The 18,690-nt window shown below is 47.5% G+C and overlaps 1 protein-coding gene across 4 annotated transcripts in view; it reads left to right on the forward strand.

Annotated features, from left to right (window-relative positions):
• ENTPD3 (ectonucleoside triphosphate diphosphohydrolase 3) overlaps positions 1–18,690 on the forward strand; it is a 72,062-nt gene that overhangs the window by 38,648 nt on the left and 14,724 nt on the right. For all 4 annotated transcript variants that reach the window (XM_068234478.1, XM_068234481.1, XM_068234479.1 and 1 more), the window contains exon 6: positions 8,968–9,198. In XM_068234478.1, coding sequence (XP_068090579.1) covers positions 8,968–9,198 — 231 coding nt within the window. The remainder of the gene's footprint in view (positions 1–8,967; positions 9,199–18,690) is intronic.

Raw genomic sequence — 18,690 nt, forward strand, 5'->3', positions numbered from 1 at the left:
GGTGGCGAACCTTTTGGAGGCAGAGTGCCCAAACTGCAACCCAAAAGTCACTTATCTATCGCAAAGTGGCAACAGCAATTTAAACTAAATACTGTACAAACGTTTTAACTCATACATGAACATTATGGAAAATTCAAGTTGAAAATAAACTGTGAAGATAAACAATTTCATCCATCCTACTCCTGAAAAATGTATTCAATTTTTTAGAACCTCCCAGTTTTATTTTCTGTTTTAAAAAGCTAAAAAATTTTAATTGAGGTTTAATGCTATTGTAAGACTAAGGAAGCAGGAGGAAATAAATTATATATAAAAGTACAAATTTTATTAATGACCAAAATACAAACACACATATATGTAAATCTATTTAAAACTGACCAGAACACACAGGTGGGCCACCATGTCTAGGCCAGATGGAAAAATGTAGGGGATCCCCTAAAAAAAATATTGATAGTGCGCAATCCATCAAATATCTTAATGCAAAAAAGGGGGAAGCGACTCCTAGCAGGTGACATTGAAACAAAAGACCTTGGAGAGAAATATATCATTGGTTTTAAAGGCCAAGTGTCCAGGACCTAAATGGAAAAAGACATCCTAGTAGAAAAGCACAGGTGTATCAGATACTGGCTGTGTTGCTGCAATGTTTCATTGGTTTTAAGGGCCAAGTGTCCAGGACCTAAATGGAAAAAGACATCCTAGTATTACAGGGAGTATTACAGACGGATCTTTATAGAAAACCCACAGCAGCTAACTCCTTGCTTCATGCAAGAAGTTTTCATCCCACACACCAGATACGCAGTATTCCTGTCGGGCAATATTTGAGAGCCCGACGGAACTGCTCTGATGACAGGAACTTCCATGCCCAAGCTAATGATTTACAGCAACGATTTAGGGCTCGCGGTTATCCCAAAAAATACCTAAAGAAAGCGTATCATCGAGCTTGCGATACCCCTAGATCTACTCTCCTATACAATCAATCATCGGGACAAAAGTCTCGAAATGAACTAGATAGGGGTCTTTCCTTCATTACCAAATACAATGATCATCACTTTCAGGTCCGCGCCCTACTTCAGAAACATTGGCATGTGCTCACGGGCGACCAGCGTGTTGCCCCCTTTGTTCCGAGGGAGCCCTCTGTTACCTACAGGCAGGCCACCACCATAGGTGATACCTTGACACGTAGCCACTACTCAGGTAGAGGCAAAACCAAATTATGTAATTGCACAGTTCTGGGCACTTACCCATGTCATTCCTGTAACCAATGCAGGTACATCTATGTTGGTAAACAGTGCCCCCTTGTGATGAGAGACGTTGTATTAACTACCAGACATTATGTTAACTGTGAGACGGAGGGGATAATTTATCTCCTCCTCTGCCCCTATGGGGCCTTTTATGTGGGCAAGACTGGCAGATCCCTTAACAGACGTATTTATGAACACACTTATGGTATCCAGGAGGGACACCAGACACCTGTAGCCCGACACTTCGCAATTTGCCAGGGGGGTAACCCCAGGAAAATTCGATTCTTTGGCTTGAATAGGGTACACCGGGACCCACGGGGAGGGGACTGGGACGGGAGACTCCTCCAATGTGAGGCCTTCTGGATTTACAAACTTAAGGCCTCTCGGACACCGGGCCTTAATGAAGGTATTGATTTCGCCCCATTTCTGTGACAGCAGTGCTCTGGCTCATGGCCATATGTTCTCTATTTTTCATTATTATTTTTGTTCAATTTCTAAGGATGAATCTTCATATTTTCCTTTTGCTGTGCTTAAGCTGGCGGCCTTTTTGCGCCCGAACCGGGTCTTTTCCCGACCCTTATATATTTCTTTGATTTAAAACCTTTTATGCCATCTAATTTAGATATGATCTTTGACACTTCCTTGATGGTGGTTGGTGGGTTGGCGTGGCCCCCCGTTGCTCCACTTTGTCCTTGGTCTCCTCTCGTTTGGTCCCCTATCGGCAGGACAACAGCTTATTTATTATTATTTCATTTTACTTTCGTATTCTATTTTTTTGCTTATGATTACTTAATTATATATAGCTATTAGGGATTTATTATTAATGGAAATATTTTTGCATTATTATATTATGTTTTTTTCAATATGTAACTTTTTTCGATGACTTTGCTGATCCTGTGGGAGGTGGTAGCTATGGCCCCCCCGGCGCGCCGCACTTGCTGGTGGTCCTGGATGTGGGGTGGGGTTGGTGGGGGATCGATGTGCCCTGGGGGGGTGCTCGGGGTCGGCCCAGTCTTTGGCTTGACATGGACCATATATTGGGCTAATGCCTGCTGGCCCGTGGCCTGCCTGTGGGCCTTCCCTGTCCTCCTCCCCCCGTGGCCCTCCCCTCCCCCCCCTGCCCCGTTTCCTGTTGCCCCTGGGCACAATTGGCCGCGGCTATGGTGGCGCTCCGGTGGTGATGGCGACTGGGCGGCCCAGGGGACCCGCCTGCGGGACAGCCGGGCCACCCTTTCTCCTTACCATCGATCAGGGGGTGGGGTCTTGATAGTCCGTGCCCCTCAGCGATCCCGGAGCCCTTTTGCGTCGGCCGCATTTCCATAGCGGCCCTGTTGGGGGTCTCTGTGGGTCGCGTACAGTCGTACGCATATACGCGTTCCCTCCTACCTGATCCGCTTGGCGGTTGCGGACGCGAAGGAAACGCTGTGCGTGCACTTGTACGCATATATGCGTTCCCTCCTTTGATCCGCATCACCGCATGCGGACGCGGGGGGAACGCCGTGCGTACATGCGGAGAATTGGATGCATCACGCCTCTGCCTCCACCTCTCACTCACCACCTGCATCTTGTGATGGTGGGGTGGGAGTGGTCATGGGGGGGCGTGGTAGCATCCTCTGGCCGCCCAGTGCCATTTTAGGCCGGCTCCTCTCTCCCACAGGCAGCAAAACTTCTGAGCCTGCCCTGATGATGCTGGTAATCTCACCAGTGAAACCGGTTGGCCTCTAAGGCTCTCTTTGTGACCAGACACACTTGTGGTGGCAGCACATGGGCTCCTGTGGATGTACTTTGCAGTGACCAGCTACTCAGATGAGTATACCTCAATGATATGCATTTCTACTGGTGACTTGAAAACAGCCTCCTATGGAGTAACCACTGTTTACCATATGATCATTGAAACAGCTTCCTAGGATGCACCTATATGCTGCTATATGCTGTTGTTTGCTGGAACTTTGAGTTTGTCTATATCAAGTTGATGCTGCTGAAGGGATGACCCTGGCGGACTGTTCCATGAATGAACTATATCAACTTTAATATCACACCATCTGTACCTGCATATGTCTGTGGTTTAAACACTTGCCTGTGAATCTGTCTCAGAATGTGCTTCTGATTGGGGCACTAACTCTGGTGAATTGCTTGTTGCTCCTGGGGCTTGCGGATGTGTCAGGCTTGCTGTGAATATAATTTTTTTTGTTTACTAGCCCGAAGTGCTTGCCACATACAGTGTGTGCCTATCAATCTACCCAGTGGCGGACACAGCCAGCAGTGGGCCCCTGTGCAAAATTGTAATTGTGGGCCCCCCATGACCTGCGGCGCGCGTATCGCGCCGCGGCAAAATATGGGCGTGGCTACAACCTGCGGCGCGCAAAGCGCGCCGCGGCAAAAATTAGTGTATAGAACCTGCAAAAAAATGGGCGTGGCAATGACCGGATGAGGGCGGAGCTAACTGTAACTTAAAGCGAACCCGGGGTGAGGGTTTATTTCCTTTTAAACAATACTAGTTGCCTGGCGGCCCTGCTGATCTATTTGGCTGCAGTAATAAACTGAATTACACCAGCAACAAGCATGCAGCTAATCTTCTCAGTTCTGACAATATTGTCAGAAACCCCTGACCTGCTGCATGCTTGTTCAGGGTCTATGGTTGAAAGAATAAGAGGCAGAGGACCAGCACGGCAGCCAGGCAACTGGTATTGCTTAAAAGGAGAGAAATATGGCAGCCTCAATATTATTCTCACCTCAGGTTCCCTTGAAAAGTGCAACGCAAAGACAGTGGGCCCAAGTTTTGGTGACCCTTTCCCCAGAAAATTCACATAATTGTGCAGGTTTTCTCAAGAAAATACACATATATGCCCAGAAAATACGTGCAATCATGTCGGCAGATATGCCCAGAAAATACGTGCAATCATGTCGGCAGATATGCCCAGAAAATACGTGCAATCAAGTCGGCAGATATGCCCAGAAAATACATGCAATCAAGTCGGCAGATATGCCCAGAAAATACGTGCAAACAAGTCGGCAGATATGCCCAGAAAATACATGCAATCAAGTCGGCAGATATGCCCAGAAAATACGTGCAAACAAGTCGGCAGATATGCCCAGAAAATACATGCAATCAAGTCGGCAGATATGCCCAGAAAATACGTGCAAACAAGTCGGCAGATATGCCCAGAAAATACGTGCAATCATGTCGGCAGATATGCCCAGAAAATACATGCAATCATGTCGGCAGATTTGCGAAGAAAATACATGCAATCATGTGGCAGACCTGCCCAGAACATACACCTGCTAATATAAATAAAACAAAAACATTTACTCACCTGCAGCAGCAGACCTCCTGTCCCAGCCTCCATCCGGCGCGCAGCTCCCATGGGTGGTTGGGTGGATAGGTAGCCTAGTGGGTGGGTGAGTGGGTGGGTGGGTTGGTAGCCTGGTGGGTGGGTGGGTGGGTGAGTGGGTGGGTTGGTAGCCTGGTGGGTGGGTGGGTAGGTAGCCTGGTGGGTGGGTGGGTAGGTAGCCGGGTGGGTAGGTAGCCTGGTGGGTGGGTGGGTAACTAGCCCGGTAGGTAGGTAGGTAGCCCGGTGGGTGGGTAGGTAGGTAGCCTGGTGGGTGCGTGGGTAGCCGGGTGGGTGGGTAGGTAGCCTGGTGGGTGGGTTGGTAACTAGCCCGGTAGGTAGCCGGGTGGGTGGTTAGGTAGGTAGCCGGGTGGGTGGTTAGGTAGGAAGCCTGGTGGGTGGGTAGCCGGGTGGGTGGGTAGGTAGGTAGCCGGGTGGGTGGTTAGGTAGGTAGCCGGGTGGGTAGGTAGGAAGCCTGGTGGGTGGGTAGGTAGCCGGGTGGGTAGGTAGGTAGCCGGGTGGGTAGGTAGGAAGCCTGGTGGGTGGGTAGGTAGCCTGGTGGGTGGGTAGGTAGGTAGCCTGGTGGGTGGGTAGGTAGCCTGGTGGGTAGGTAGGTAGCCGGGTGGGTAGGTAGGAAGCCTGGTGGGTGGGTAGGTAGCCTGGTGGGTGGGTAGGTAGGTAGCCTGGTGGGTGGGTAGGTAGCCTGGTGGGTGGGTTGGTAACTAGCCCGGTAGGTAGCCGGGTGGGTGGTTAGGTAGGTAGCCGGGTGGGTGGTTAGGTAGGTAGCCGGGTGGGTGGTTAGGTAGGTAGCCGGGTAGGTAGGTAGGTAGCCGGGTGGGTAGGTAGCCGGGTGGGTAGGTAGCCGGGTGGGTGGTTAGGTAGTTGGGTGGGTGGTTAGGTAGGAAGCCTGGTGGGTGGGTAGGTAGCCGGGTGGGTAGGTAGCCGGGTGGGTGGTTAGGTAGTTAGCCTGGTGGGTGGGTAGGTAGCCGGGTGGGTAGGTAGGTAGGAAGCCTGGTGGGTGGTTAGGTAGTCGGGTGGGTAGGTAGGAAGCCTGGTGGGTGGGTAGGTAGGTAGCCGGGTGGGTAGGTGGTTAGGTAGCCGGGTGGGTAGCTATCCGGGTGGGGGGCCCGACTCCTATCCTCCCTCCCTCCCTTCCTTCCTCACCTCGGGGGGCCCCCTCCCGATATGCGCGGCGGGAGAGCGAGCGGCAAATGCAGGAAGTCTTCAGGGCTCTCCAGGCATCCGCTAGAGGCCCAGCCGCTGAGTCTCCAATATGTCTCCAACTGGAGACATATTGGAGACCAAGCGGCTGGGCCTCTAGCGGATGCCTGGAGAGCCCTTCCTGCATTTGCCGCTCGCTCGCTCTCCCGCCGCGCATATCGGGAGGGGGCCCCCCGAGGTGAGGGAGGGAGGGAGGATAGGAGTCGGGGGGCCCCCGGGAATAAAATAATAATAAAAAAAAAAAATATAAAAAAAAAAAAAAAAAATACTTAATGGGCCCCTGAAGAAAACGGAACTTCAGGGGCCCTCGTGCGGCGGCACGGCCTGCACGGCCGTATGTCCGCCCCTGAATCTACCTCTGTGCACCTGGCCATTGTTATAGCTCATAAATGAGACAGCTTGCCTGACCTGTGGACCTGCACATCAATTATTTTGTGATAACATATGCAGTAAGACCACCTATTGTGATGGATTGAATCTCTCTATCAGCCGTTATTCAGCCTTTTGATCCTGCAAAACACTGGAAATATTATAGCAACACAGCCGGAATCTGATACACCTGTGCTTTTTCTACTAGGATGTCTTTTTCCATTTAGGTCCTGGACACTTGGCCCTTAAAACCAATGAAACATTGCAGCAACACAGCCAGTATCTGATACACCTGTGCTTTTCTACTAGGATGTCTTTTTCCATTTAGGTCCTGGACACTTGGCCCTTAAAACCAATGAAACATTGCAGCAACACAGCCAGTATCTGATACACCTGTGCTTTTCTACTAGGATGTCTTTTTCCATTTAAGTCCTGGACACTTGGCCTTTAAAACCAATGATATATTTCTCTCCAAGGTCTTTTGTTTCAATGTCACCTGCTAGGAGTCGCTTCCCCCTTTTTTGCATTAAGATATTTGATGGATTGCGCACTATCAATATTTTTTTTAGGGGATCCCCTACATTTTTCCATCTGGCCTAGACATGGTGGCCCACCTGTGTGTTCTGGTCAATTTTAAATAGATTTACATATATGTGTGTTTGTATTTTGGTCATTAATAAAATTTGTACTTTTATATATAATTTATTTCCTCCTGCTTCCTTAGTGTTACATTGATCATATTGAGAAGTCTCAGACTTGTGGAGGATTATCTGTGATAGGAATTTTTAGGACCCATTTGTCTAAATTTAATGCTATTGTCTCATATGATAAGGGATCAACTTTTCCCATAGTCTCGCAGTTAGCAATCATGTGACCCCCAACAAGACAAATTCAGCAATCCTGAGGCCCCCAACAAGACAAATTCAGCAACCATGAGGCCCCCGACATGACAAATTCAGCAATCATGAGGCCCCCAACCAGACAAATTAAGCAATCTTGAGGCCCCCAACAAATCATAAGGCTCCCAACAAGACAAATTCAGCAGTCATGAGGCACATAAATAGACAGCATTTCACATAAATAGGCAGAATGCCCCCTTAATATGATAGCCCCCCAAGTTAGGTAGTGAGTGACAGGGACCCCAGTTAGGTAGTGAGTGACAGGTGCCTCCAGTTAGGTAGTGAGTGACAGGGACCCCAGTTAGTGAATGACAGGGACCCCCGATAGTGAGTGACAGGGACCCCTGTTAGATAGTGAGTGACAGGGACCCCCGTTAGATAGTGAGTGACAGGGTCCCCCGTTAGCTAGTGAGTGACAGGGACCCCCGATAGTGAGTGACAGGGACCCCCGTTAACTAGTTAGTGACAGGGACCCCAGTTAGTGAGTGACAGGGACCCCAGTTAGTGAGTGACAGGGACCCCCGTTAGATAGTGAGTGACAGGGACCCCCGATAGTGAGTGACAGGGACCCCCAATAGATAGTGAGTGACAGGGACCCCCGTTAGCTAGTGAGTGACAGGGACCCTCGATAGTGAGTGACAGGGACCCCAGTTAGTGAGTGACAAGGACCCCAGTTAGTGAGTGACAGGGACCCCTGTTAGCTAGAGAGTGACAGGGACCCCCGACAGATAGTGACAGGGACCCCGTTAGATAGTGACAGGGACCCCAGTTAGTGAGTGACAGGGACCCCAGTTAGTGAGTGACAGGGACCCCGATAGATAGTGAGTGACAGGGAACCCCGTTAGCTAGTGAGTGACAGGGACCCCCAATAGTGAGTGCGGGGACCCCAGTTAGTGAGTGACAGGGACCCCCATTAGCTGGTGAGTGACAGGGACCCCCGATAGATGTGACAGGGACCCCCGTTAGATAGTGACAGGGACCCCAGTTAGTGAGTGACAGACAGGGACCCCAGTTAGCTAGTGAGTGCCAGGGACCCCAGTTAGCTAGTGAGTGACAGGGACCCCCAATAGATAGTGAGTGACAGGGACCCCCAATAGATAGTGAGTGACAGGGACTCCCGTTAGCTAGTGAGTGACAGGGACCCTTGATAGTGAGTGACAGGGACCCCCGTTAGCTAGTGAGTGACAGGGACCCCCGTTAGCTAGTGAGTGACAGGCGCGCCCCCACCCCCCCTCCCTTACCTCGCAGCCAGCAGACTTCGATCAGTGCCGCGGGCGACCCGACCAGATAGAGCGGGCGCCGGACACACCACGCTGTATATGCGAAAGTGATGTCACTTACGCATATCATCGGTGTACGCTAGGTCCTAGCGCCCGCTGTATCTGGTCGCCCCGCTCTGGCTGCGGGGACAGCCGGGGGGGGGGGGTTAGCGGCAGCCAGGAGGGGACAGCGGGCAGTGCCGGGCACCCCTGGGGAAGAGATTCGGGGCATGCCAGGGACAGATTGGGGGCACGTGCCCCCCAAAATAGGGCTAGCGATGCCCCTGTTACCTACTTTTTGAGACTTTTTGAATTAGGAGTGCTGAAAAGTTATTTTAAACAGAAGATTATATATTATCTCCTAGGAGAAAACTTAGGTGAAAAAATGAATTGGATCAGGCCCAATCATGTATTATTGCAAATAAAAATGGGATCACATTCAGTACTCATCCTTTTGTAATGCATTTATGAATAAGGAGTACTTACAGGAATTTCATCAGGCTGCATTTCAGTACACACAGCACCACCATCATCGATTAGATGTACTCATTACTTCACTGTTCTGCTTGTCACAGCTGAAGATTCCTATTTGAGTGATCACGTACAATGTTAACACCAAATGTGTGTGAAACCATTGTGTTTCTTCTTTTAGAAAAACATTTGGAGCACATGGGTGCACCCTGATGGCGCGGAGACAACGGGAGCTTTGGACTTGGGTGGAGCTTCAACACAAATCTCTTTCATTCCTGAGAAGTCAGAGCAGAACCCCAACAACACAATGGAAGTGACCTTATATGGCTATAAATATAATGTATACACACACAGCTTCCAGTGTTATGGGAGAGATGAATCTGAGAAGCGTCTCTTGGCATCAATAGCTCAGGTATTATGCATGTGTGTATGTGTATCAGTATATACAGTGGGTTGCAAAAGTATTCGGCCCCCTTGAAGTTTTCCACATTTTGTCACATTACTGCCACAAACATGCATCAATTTTATTGGAATTCCATGTGAAAGACCAATACAAAATGGTGTACATGTGAGAAGTGGACAGAGGCGTAACAATAGACCCTGCAAGAGATGCCTCCGCAGGGGGCCCCAGAAGCCACAGGGGGCCCGGGGGGGGGGAAAGTTTGAGAGACTGGCAGCTAAGGGCATGGGGAAAAAAACGTATTCTGCTCTCACACCATTGTTATATTGACTGCATGTGTCCACCATACAGATAAGGACTCACACACTTTGGAATTTGTACACTGTCCCTGCTCCCTGGGGTTTGTAAAAAACATCTGTCTCACATTGCAGCAAAGTTCTGAAGACTAAAGGTCCGTACACACGGCAGACTGGAGGCAACGACGGGTCCATCATTGCCTCCAGCTGGGTGGGCGTTCCAACGACAGTCCGGCGTGTGTACGCACTGTCGGCGGACTGATACGGCTGTTTCTGAGCGATCGGACCCGTCGTTGCTTCCAGTCCGCGGTGTGTACGGACCTTTAATGTACAAGTTACAAACAAAAGAGTCACAGGGTGAAAAAAAGTTTTACACTGTCCCTTATCAGCAATCATTCCAAAGAGATTCCTAGATTCTTATCACACATGACCTTATGGCCTCTGATTACTTTTACAACACAGCAGAGTGGGTAAGATTGATGTCTGACTGTCCCTGCCTCATTGAGAGCTTGTTTTATGCTGAGTCCAAGATCCTGTAATAACAGTGGCAAAACATTCAGAATGTCACTGATTGATAAAGTTACAGTGAATATATCTTATGTTCAGCATGTCATTGTTGTTCCTCCATATAGCATGTGCTCTCATGTAGTCAGAGGTGTATCTGGAGCCTTACACATAGAGCTCCTGCAATAGGCTCCATTGTCTTTCACCTCCCAGGGGGGCTGATCAATTAGCAAATTACCTCTCCCTCCCAGCCAGCCCAGCTGTCTGTACAAGTAGTAAGAGGCAGAGGACTGTGTCTGTGTCCAGTCCAGGTGTCCACCTCTCTGCTGACAGCTTCTGTGTCGCCCTGGCAACATCACTGGCATCCCCCTATTGATTGGCCATGGAGCCCTGCGTGCGTGCTGCTGGGGCTGATGGGGGTGAGAGTGGAGAGGAGTGTATGTGTGTAGCTGGAGCTGCTGCCTGGGGACACACATGGAGCAGACGTGAGTGGGGTCGCTATGCTGAGGGCGGCAGGAAGAGACAGGGATCATCACACTGGTCTGTGTGTCCTTATCAGGATGATCTCCTGCACTGATAAAAGCAAAGGACATGTAAATCTTCTGACCTGCAGCTGTGTGCTGTAAACTTCCTGAGAGCTGCTATATAGGCATTGTAAGGTGTAAAGCCTAAGCTGCCCATACATTGCTCTCAGCAGACTCACAGTACATAGCTGCCTAAGCTGCCCATACATTGCTCTCAGCAGGCTCACAGTACATAGCTGCTCGTGAGAAGATTCACAGGTCCTTGACTTTTATCAGAGCTGATGCAGGAGATCATCCTGATAAGAGCAGAGCACTGACCAGCAATGAGTAGATGATGGGGTAGGGGGAGGGAGGAAAGTGAACATTTAGTCAGCTCACTGTCTCAAAACTAAATACGGTACTCACTGGCACAACATGTAAGAAGATGGATTCAGCAACAACGAGCGTTCTCCGATCCATCTTCCTGTGAGCGACGTCACACATTTTTACACGACGGGTGCAAAATGGAAGTTGAGCGTTTGCCGTACTTTGCATTCAGTTGTTGAGCGTCTTAAAGATCCTATTCTCTGGGAATGGCGGGGGGGGGGGGGGGGGGAGGGGCACAACTTCAGTGTTTGCCATAGGCACTATTTTGCCCAGATATGCCACTGCATGTAGTAAAAAATACGGCTGTGTATGTATGTATGTACTGGGAACAGAGCTGCAACGAGGGACTTGTCAGCTGCAAGGGGCTGGAGGAAGCCAGGGGTAAGTAGATCTGGGGGTAGCATAGATTGCCTGACATTTCCTTTAAGTCTAAGTGTTTTTATCTGCATGGGGAAAACACATTGGTCTTCAGTTTTCCTGTGCAGAAAGCGAGGGAGGTGGGGGTGGGGGGGCCCATCCAAAGTTTCGCGGGGGGGCCAGTGATGTCTAGTTACGCCCCTGGAAGTGGATCAAAAATCATGCATCATTCCAAACATTTTTCACAAATAAATAACTGCAGAGTGGGGTATGCATAATTATTCGGCCCCCTGAGTCAATACTTTGTAGAACCGGCTTTTGCTGCAATTACAGCTGCCAGTCTTTTAGGGTATGTCTCTACCAGCTTTGCACATCTAGAGACTGAAATCCTTGCCCATTCTTCTTTGCAAAATAGCTCCAGCTCAGTCAGATTAGATGGACAGCGTTTGTGAACAGCAGTTTTCAGATCTTGCCACAGATTCTCAATTGGATTTAGATCTGAACTTTGACTGGGCCATTCTAACACATAGATATATTTTGTTTTAAACCATTCCATTGTTGCCCTGGCTTTATGTTTAGGGTCATTGTCCTGCTGGAAGGTGAACCTCCGCCCCAGTCTCAAGTCTTTTGCAGTCTCCAAGAGGTTTTTGGCTCCATCCATCTTCCCATCAACTCTGACCAGCTTCCCTGTCCCTGCTGAAGAGATGCACCCCCCAAGCATGATGCTGCCACCACCATATTTGACAGTGGGGATTGGTGTTCAGAGTGATGTGCAGTGTTAGTTTTCTGCCACACATAGCGTTTTGCATTTTGGCCAAAAAGTTCCATTTTGGTCTCATCTGACCAGAGCACCTTCTTCCACATGGTTGCTGAGTCCCCCACATGGCTTGTGGCAAACTGCAAACGGGACTTCTTATGCTTTCTGTTAACAATGCCTTTCTTCTTGCCACTCTCCCATAAAGGCCAACTTTGTACAGTGCATGCCTAATAGTTGTCCTATGGACAGAGTCTCCCACCTGAGCTGTAGATCTCTGCAGCTCGTCCAGAGTCACCATGGGCCTCTTGACTGCATCTCTGATCAGTGCTCTCCTTGTTCGGCCTGTGAGTTTAGGTGGATGGCCTTGTCTTGGTAGGTTTACAGTTGTGCCACACTCCTTCCATTTCTGAATGATCGCTTGAACAGTGCTCCTTGGAATGTTCAAGGCTTTGGAAATCTTTTTGTAGCCTAAGCATGCTTTAACTTTCTCAATAACTTGATCCCTGACCTGTCTTGTGTGTTCTTTGGACTTCACTGTGTTGTTGCTCCCAATATTCTCTTAGACAACCTCTGAGGCCCTCACAGAGCAGCTGTATTTGTACTGACATTAGATTACACACAGGTGCACTCTATTTAGTCATTAGCACTCATCAGGCAATGTCTATAGGCAACTGACTGCACTCAGATCAAAGGGGGGCTAATAATTATGCACACACCACTTTGCAGTTATTTATTTGTAAAAAAATGTTTGGAATCACGTATGATTTTCATTCCACTTCTCATGTGTACACCACTTTGTGTTGGTCTTTCATGTGGAATTCCAATAAAATTGATTCATGTTTGTGGCAGAAATATGACAAAATGTGGAAAACTTCAAGGGGGCCAAATACTTTTGCAACCCACTGTATGTGTGTATTGTAAATGTGTATATAAAGTACTACATTCTATGAGAATGGTAAGAAAAGGATGATTTCAAAGTCAATGCCGTTAATAGCTTTCATATAAAAACCTGCAAAATACTGTACATGAACTGAAAAAAAAGCCTAAATCACATCAAAACACAAATGCACTAAAAATGCATACCGATGCCAAGAAAAATGGATAAGCAAATGTAGCACATTTCCTTCACCTACAATCACATGTTCCACTGGGAAAAAAGCCTAAGGAAGTTGGCTTCTACACTTATGCAAGCAATATGTCTCCCTAATCGAAAAAATTGAGGGGGAACAGAGAACATGTTACTGCTGTGCACTTGATTTCAGTAAACTGAAACACCACCCACCCCTTCCTTTGCATCACTTCATGCAGAACAAAGCCGTCTCACCAAGAACGTACTTCCTGTACAACTTTCAACCAATATTTTGATTACAATCAATTAACTGACCTAGTATTTTACTGATTTTTTTAAATTTAAAGAAGTACTGTACTAAAAATAACCTAATAAATAAAATAACTTATTTTTTACAGTATTGTTATTTTTAAATGATTTAGTCATTGTTTGCCCACTATAAAATCTTTCCTCACCCTGATTTATATTCTGAAATTTATCACATGGCAACAGCTTTACTGCTGGTTAACTTCCTGTAGCCAATGGTAGAATTGTGCAGAAGTGTATTGTCAAAATACGCTTCCACGCATGCGTGATGCAAATACATGTGGCAGGCGGTTTAAAATATGTGCGGCGTCATAGACTTACATGACTTCCAGTCTCCCCACGTCACCGCACATGCTGGAGACCAACACACAGATGCTCCAGCTTCACCCGAGTGGTAAATTGAGGACTTCCAGCGCATCGCATCACACCGTGCAAGTATGAAATGCCCCATAGACTTTTCTTGGTGTAACGTTACCCTGCGGTAAAAACAGGTTAATGCATTGCACCAGAGTGAAAGGGCCCTAAAGGTATTCTCACTCTAGTGCAGGGGTCTCAAACTTGCGGCCCGCGGGCCATTTGCGGCCTTCGGTACAATATTTTGTGGCCCACGCTGGCAAAAGTGACACGGAAGCGAACTATTTTACCTTATAGTTTGGTTCAGTGCTCCCAAGTAATCCGCCGCATCCCCGCCGCTAAACAAGGGCTGCAGAGCCCCCAAATCCCCCGGGCAAACATCCACGGCTGCGCTGAGGGGCAGAGCTTCCAGCTGTAGCTCTACCCCTCCTGACGTCAATCGCCGCACGGATTGCCGCCTCTCCCCGCCCCTCTCTGTGAAGGAAGAGTGAGAGGGGCGGGCAGAGGCGGCGATCCGCCACGACTGACGTCAGGAGGGGCAGAGCTGAAGCTGAAAGCTCTGCCACTTCCAGGAAATGCCGGCGGATTGCCCCCCGGGCGATTTGGGGGCTCTGCAGGCTTCGTTTTGCGGCGGGGACACGGCAAATTACTTGTAATGGGAGCACTGAAGCGAACTATAAGGTAGGACACTTCATGTTCAGAAGAAATAATTAAAACTGTTAATAATGACATTTGAGGACTTTTTTTGTGAAATCCCTTATGCGGCCCAGCCTCATCCTGACTTTGCCTCCTGCGGCCCCCAGGTAAATTGAGTTTGCGACCCCTGCCCTAGTGTAACTTAAAAAATGAAGTGAAAGATTTCCTTGTAAGATTGCTGGAAGGTTAATGTAAGTCAGGGCTGCCCAATGCGTTGATCGCAAATTAGTACAGCAGACGCTGCCTATGCAGCGCTGGCGCACCATCTAATTGTGCTGCTCTTCTGCCCTATGCAGAGCGGCACACAGCCAATTAGAAGAGGCAAAGGGGAGAGGGGCGGCATGCGAGAGCCTCATCCTTCCCACCCCTTTCCTTGCCTGCCCACCTCCTTTTTCCCCAGCCCGCCTCCCTTCCTTTCAGTCCGCCGCATTGTCAGGAATCGTGATCCTCCTCGCTGAGACCTGTGATTAGTGGCGATGCGCAGTGGAGAGGAGAGCAGAGGGTAACGGCGTGCATACAAGAAGTGCTTTTCCTGTATACACACCATTACCCTCTGCTCTCCTCTCCACTGCTGGTCGCAGCTAATCTGAGGTCTACAGGCATGCGGGGTCAGTGAGGGGGGTGAAAATGTGGAGGAGAGTGGCAGTTGGTGGAGAAAGCGGGCACCTATGCCTAGCTGTCTATATGGGGGGCACTTATGCCTAGCATATGTGGGGGGCACTTATGCCTAAAGTGATATCTATGTGGGGGGAACCTATGCCTAGCTATATGTGGGGGGCACCTATGCCTAGCTGTATGTGGGGGGCACCAATGCCTAGCTATCTATACGGGGGGCACTTATTCCTAGCTATCTACATGTGGGGGGATCCTATGCCTAGATGTCTATATGGAGTGCACCTATGCCTAGCTATCTATATGTGGGGGGCACCTATGCCTAGCTATCTCTGTGGGGGGCACCTATGCCTAGCTATCTATATGGGGGACCTACCTCTATTGGGGGCACCTATATCTGGCTAATTTAAATGTTGGTAGATCTCACGAGCTCGGAAGTTTTCAAAGTAGCTTGCGAGTAAAAAAAGCGTGGGCACCCCTAAAGTACGTCCTCAGCTTGGAGCTGTTTAACATGGCTGAACACCAGAATCTTTATACTTGAAGGTTAACAAAACATTCATTGTGCTTCAGTGGCCACGGAAACCACGCAGGAGGCTGTTAGCCACTTAATGACAACCAGACGTATAAAAACGTCCTGCTAGAGCCTCTTAACAGCTCCAGGACATTTTTATAAGTCAAACAGTGCTGCTTCCGCTGTGCGCACACGCTCGCGTGGGAGTGTGCGCGTTCCCTCGCGTGCACTTGCAAGCACGTGCACGTGCATTTCTGTGCGTGTGCACGTGAGATTAGTAAGAAAAAAAAACATAGAAAAAATACACCTTTATTTCCAAATACTATATTGTCACCATGCTTTGTGCTAGGGACATAATTAAAATGTGATTACCAGGACAAATAGGCAGATAAAATGTGTGGGTTTTATGTACAGTAGCAGTGTTTATATTAAAACTATAGGGGACAAAATTGGAGAAATAGTGTATTTTTTCATTTTTTTCTTGTTTTTCCCTTTAAAATGCATAGAAAATAAAGCAATTACTGAAAACAAATATCAACCCCAAAAAGCCCAATTGGTGGTGAAAAAAAAACAAGATATACATCATTTTATTGTGATTAGTAGTGATTAAGCTATTGACAAATGAAAGTGATGAGCAGTGAAAGGTGAAAATCACTCTTGTCCGTTAGAGTAAAAACTGCTTTGGGGTGAAGTGGTTATTAATGCTTCTGGAATGGTCACTGTCTATTATGTGTGCAGTCATGGATGCTGATTCATTTCAGAGAATGCCACCGGCATTTATTTATCACAGAACATTTATCCAACTCAAAAAGGAAAATGTTGGATTCATGAGTAACTCTACAAACCATCATGAGCATATGAATGTCTTGTTAGTAATATTTGTCTTATTGCCATTTAAAGCCCTAATTCATCTTGATGTTTCATTGTTATTGATGGAAAAGGATGTTTCCATAACGCACACAATTTTCAAACTTGAAGCTGCTGTTCCAGAGAAAGCCTTATGAAAAGTCAGCTGGTTGAACTCAATGAACATATGTCTTTTTTCAAGAGACACCTGAAGTGAGAGGGATATGGAGGCTGCCAAATGTATTGCCTGAATATCCTGCTGATCCTCGGCCTCTAATACATTTAGCCACAGACCCTGAACAAGCATGCAGCAGATCAGGTGTTTGACATTATTGTCAGATCTGACAAGATTAGCTGCATACTTGTTTCTGGTGTGATTCAGACACTACTGCAGCCAAATAGATGAGTAGGACTGCCAGGCAACTGGTATTGTTAAAAGGAAATAAATATGGGAGCCTCCATATGGCTCTAACTTCAGGTTCCCTTTAAAGAGAAAGTCTGACCAAGAATTTAACTTTATCCCAATCAGTAGCTGATACCCCCTTTTACATGAGAAATCTATTCCTTTTCACAAACAGACCATCAGGGGGCGCTGTATGACTGATATTGTGGTGAAACCCCTCCCACAAGAAACTCTGAATACCGTGGTACTCCTGGCAGTTTCCTGTCTGTGAACCTTGTTGCATTGTTGGAAATAGCTGTTTACAAAAAAAAAAGCAAGCATTCGTAGCAAAGAAAAGAGTCTCATTGTTTTCCGGTACAGGAAGAGTTTAAAATCTTCAGTTGTTATCTATGCAAAATAGCTTATTTGAGGTATTCGACCCAACTGGGTTGAATACAGTCCTGTTTTCTGAAGCACTTAAACAGCTAAGAAACAGTAAGAGAAAGGTTGAGATAGGTTTTACTGCAGGAAAGTTCAAATTGTCATTATTTCTGCTTCGTTTTATAGCTTCGGGGCTTATTCGCAGTGGGACGTTAATGCAACATTAAAGTTGTAACACAGCATTACAACGCAACGCAAAAAAAAGGTGGTAACGCACATTAATGCTGTGTTACCATCGCATACAGTAGGTACAGTAAAGCATACAGGCAATGAAAAGTATGCTTTCCTGTACCTGGTAACGTGTGCGTTTAGAGGTAATGCATTGCAGCAGTGCATCACCATAATGCTAAACGTTCCAATGCAACGCTAACTTTGCACTGTGAACATCGCATAGGATTATCATTGCAGTCTAGTAAGCTGCATTATGACTTTATAACGCAGCTCCGCAACGTCCCACTGTGAACGTAGCCTAAAGGACAGAGTATGGTTTTAAAAACTGCAGCTGTGACAGAATGATGCAATTTTATAAGAAAAAAAAACACTATATAACTAAAGATAAAATATGAAACTCTTTGCTACTATTGTTCTATTCATTATCTGTACTACACATACAATTCATTATATCATACGTTTGTTTTTTCACTTGAGGACCGCAGTGTTAAACCCCTCTAAAGACCAGGCCATTTTTTGTTTTGTTAAATTGTTAAATTGGCCACTGCAGCTTTAAGGCCTCACTGCAGGGCTGCACAACTCAGCACCCAAGTGATTCTCCCCCCCTATTCTGCTGGTGGGGTCTGAACCCATCCCGATAAATGTTTACGCCCATTGGTGTGACGCGGTCGGCAAGTAGTTAAGGGTGATTTTCCATTAGGAAACGTGATTGCATGTGATTCCTCTATTTCCACTATCTGTAATTGTGCCGCTATCTGTGGGGTATGAGCCAAAATGCACCAAGGATCGTGCAGGCCAGCGATTGCGATTTGGGGAAAAATTGAACACACACTGCTGGAACAAAAATTAAGAAGTTTGAGTTTTAATGTTAAGTTAAATCCAAAGGCTATTATTCCATACTCAACCTTCTAGATCTGTCATCAGCATTCGACACTGTCGACCACACTCTACTCCTACAGATCCTTTCATCTATAGGAATAAAGGACCTCTCTCTCTCCTGGATATCTTCCTACCTCTCTGGAAGGTCTTTCACTATTTCTAATTCAGATCAGGCCTCCTCTTCACATCCTCTGTCTGTAGGGGTACCTCAAGGCTCTGTCCTCGGTCCCCTCCTCTTCTCCATCTACATGCACAGTCTTGGTAACTTAATCAGCTCATTTGGTTTCCAATACCACCTATATGCAGACGATACACAACTGTACCTCTCGGCCCCAGACCTTAAATCCCTCCTCACACGGGTTCCCGACTGTCTGTCCGCTATTTCCTCTTTCATGTCCTCTCGCTTCTTAAAACTTAATATGAATAAAACTGA

The sequence above is a fragment of the Hyperolius riggenbachi genome, chromosome 5 (assembly GCF_040937935.1).
Source record: "Hyperolius riggenbachi isolate aHypRig1 chromosome 5, aHypRig1.pri, whole genome shotgun sequence".
NCBI lineage: Eukaryota > Metazoa > Chordata > Amphibia > Anura > Hyperoliidae > Hyperolius > Hyperolius riggenbachi.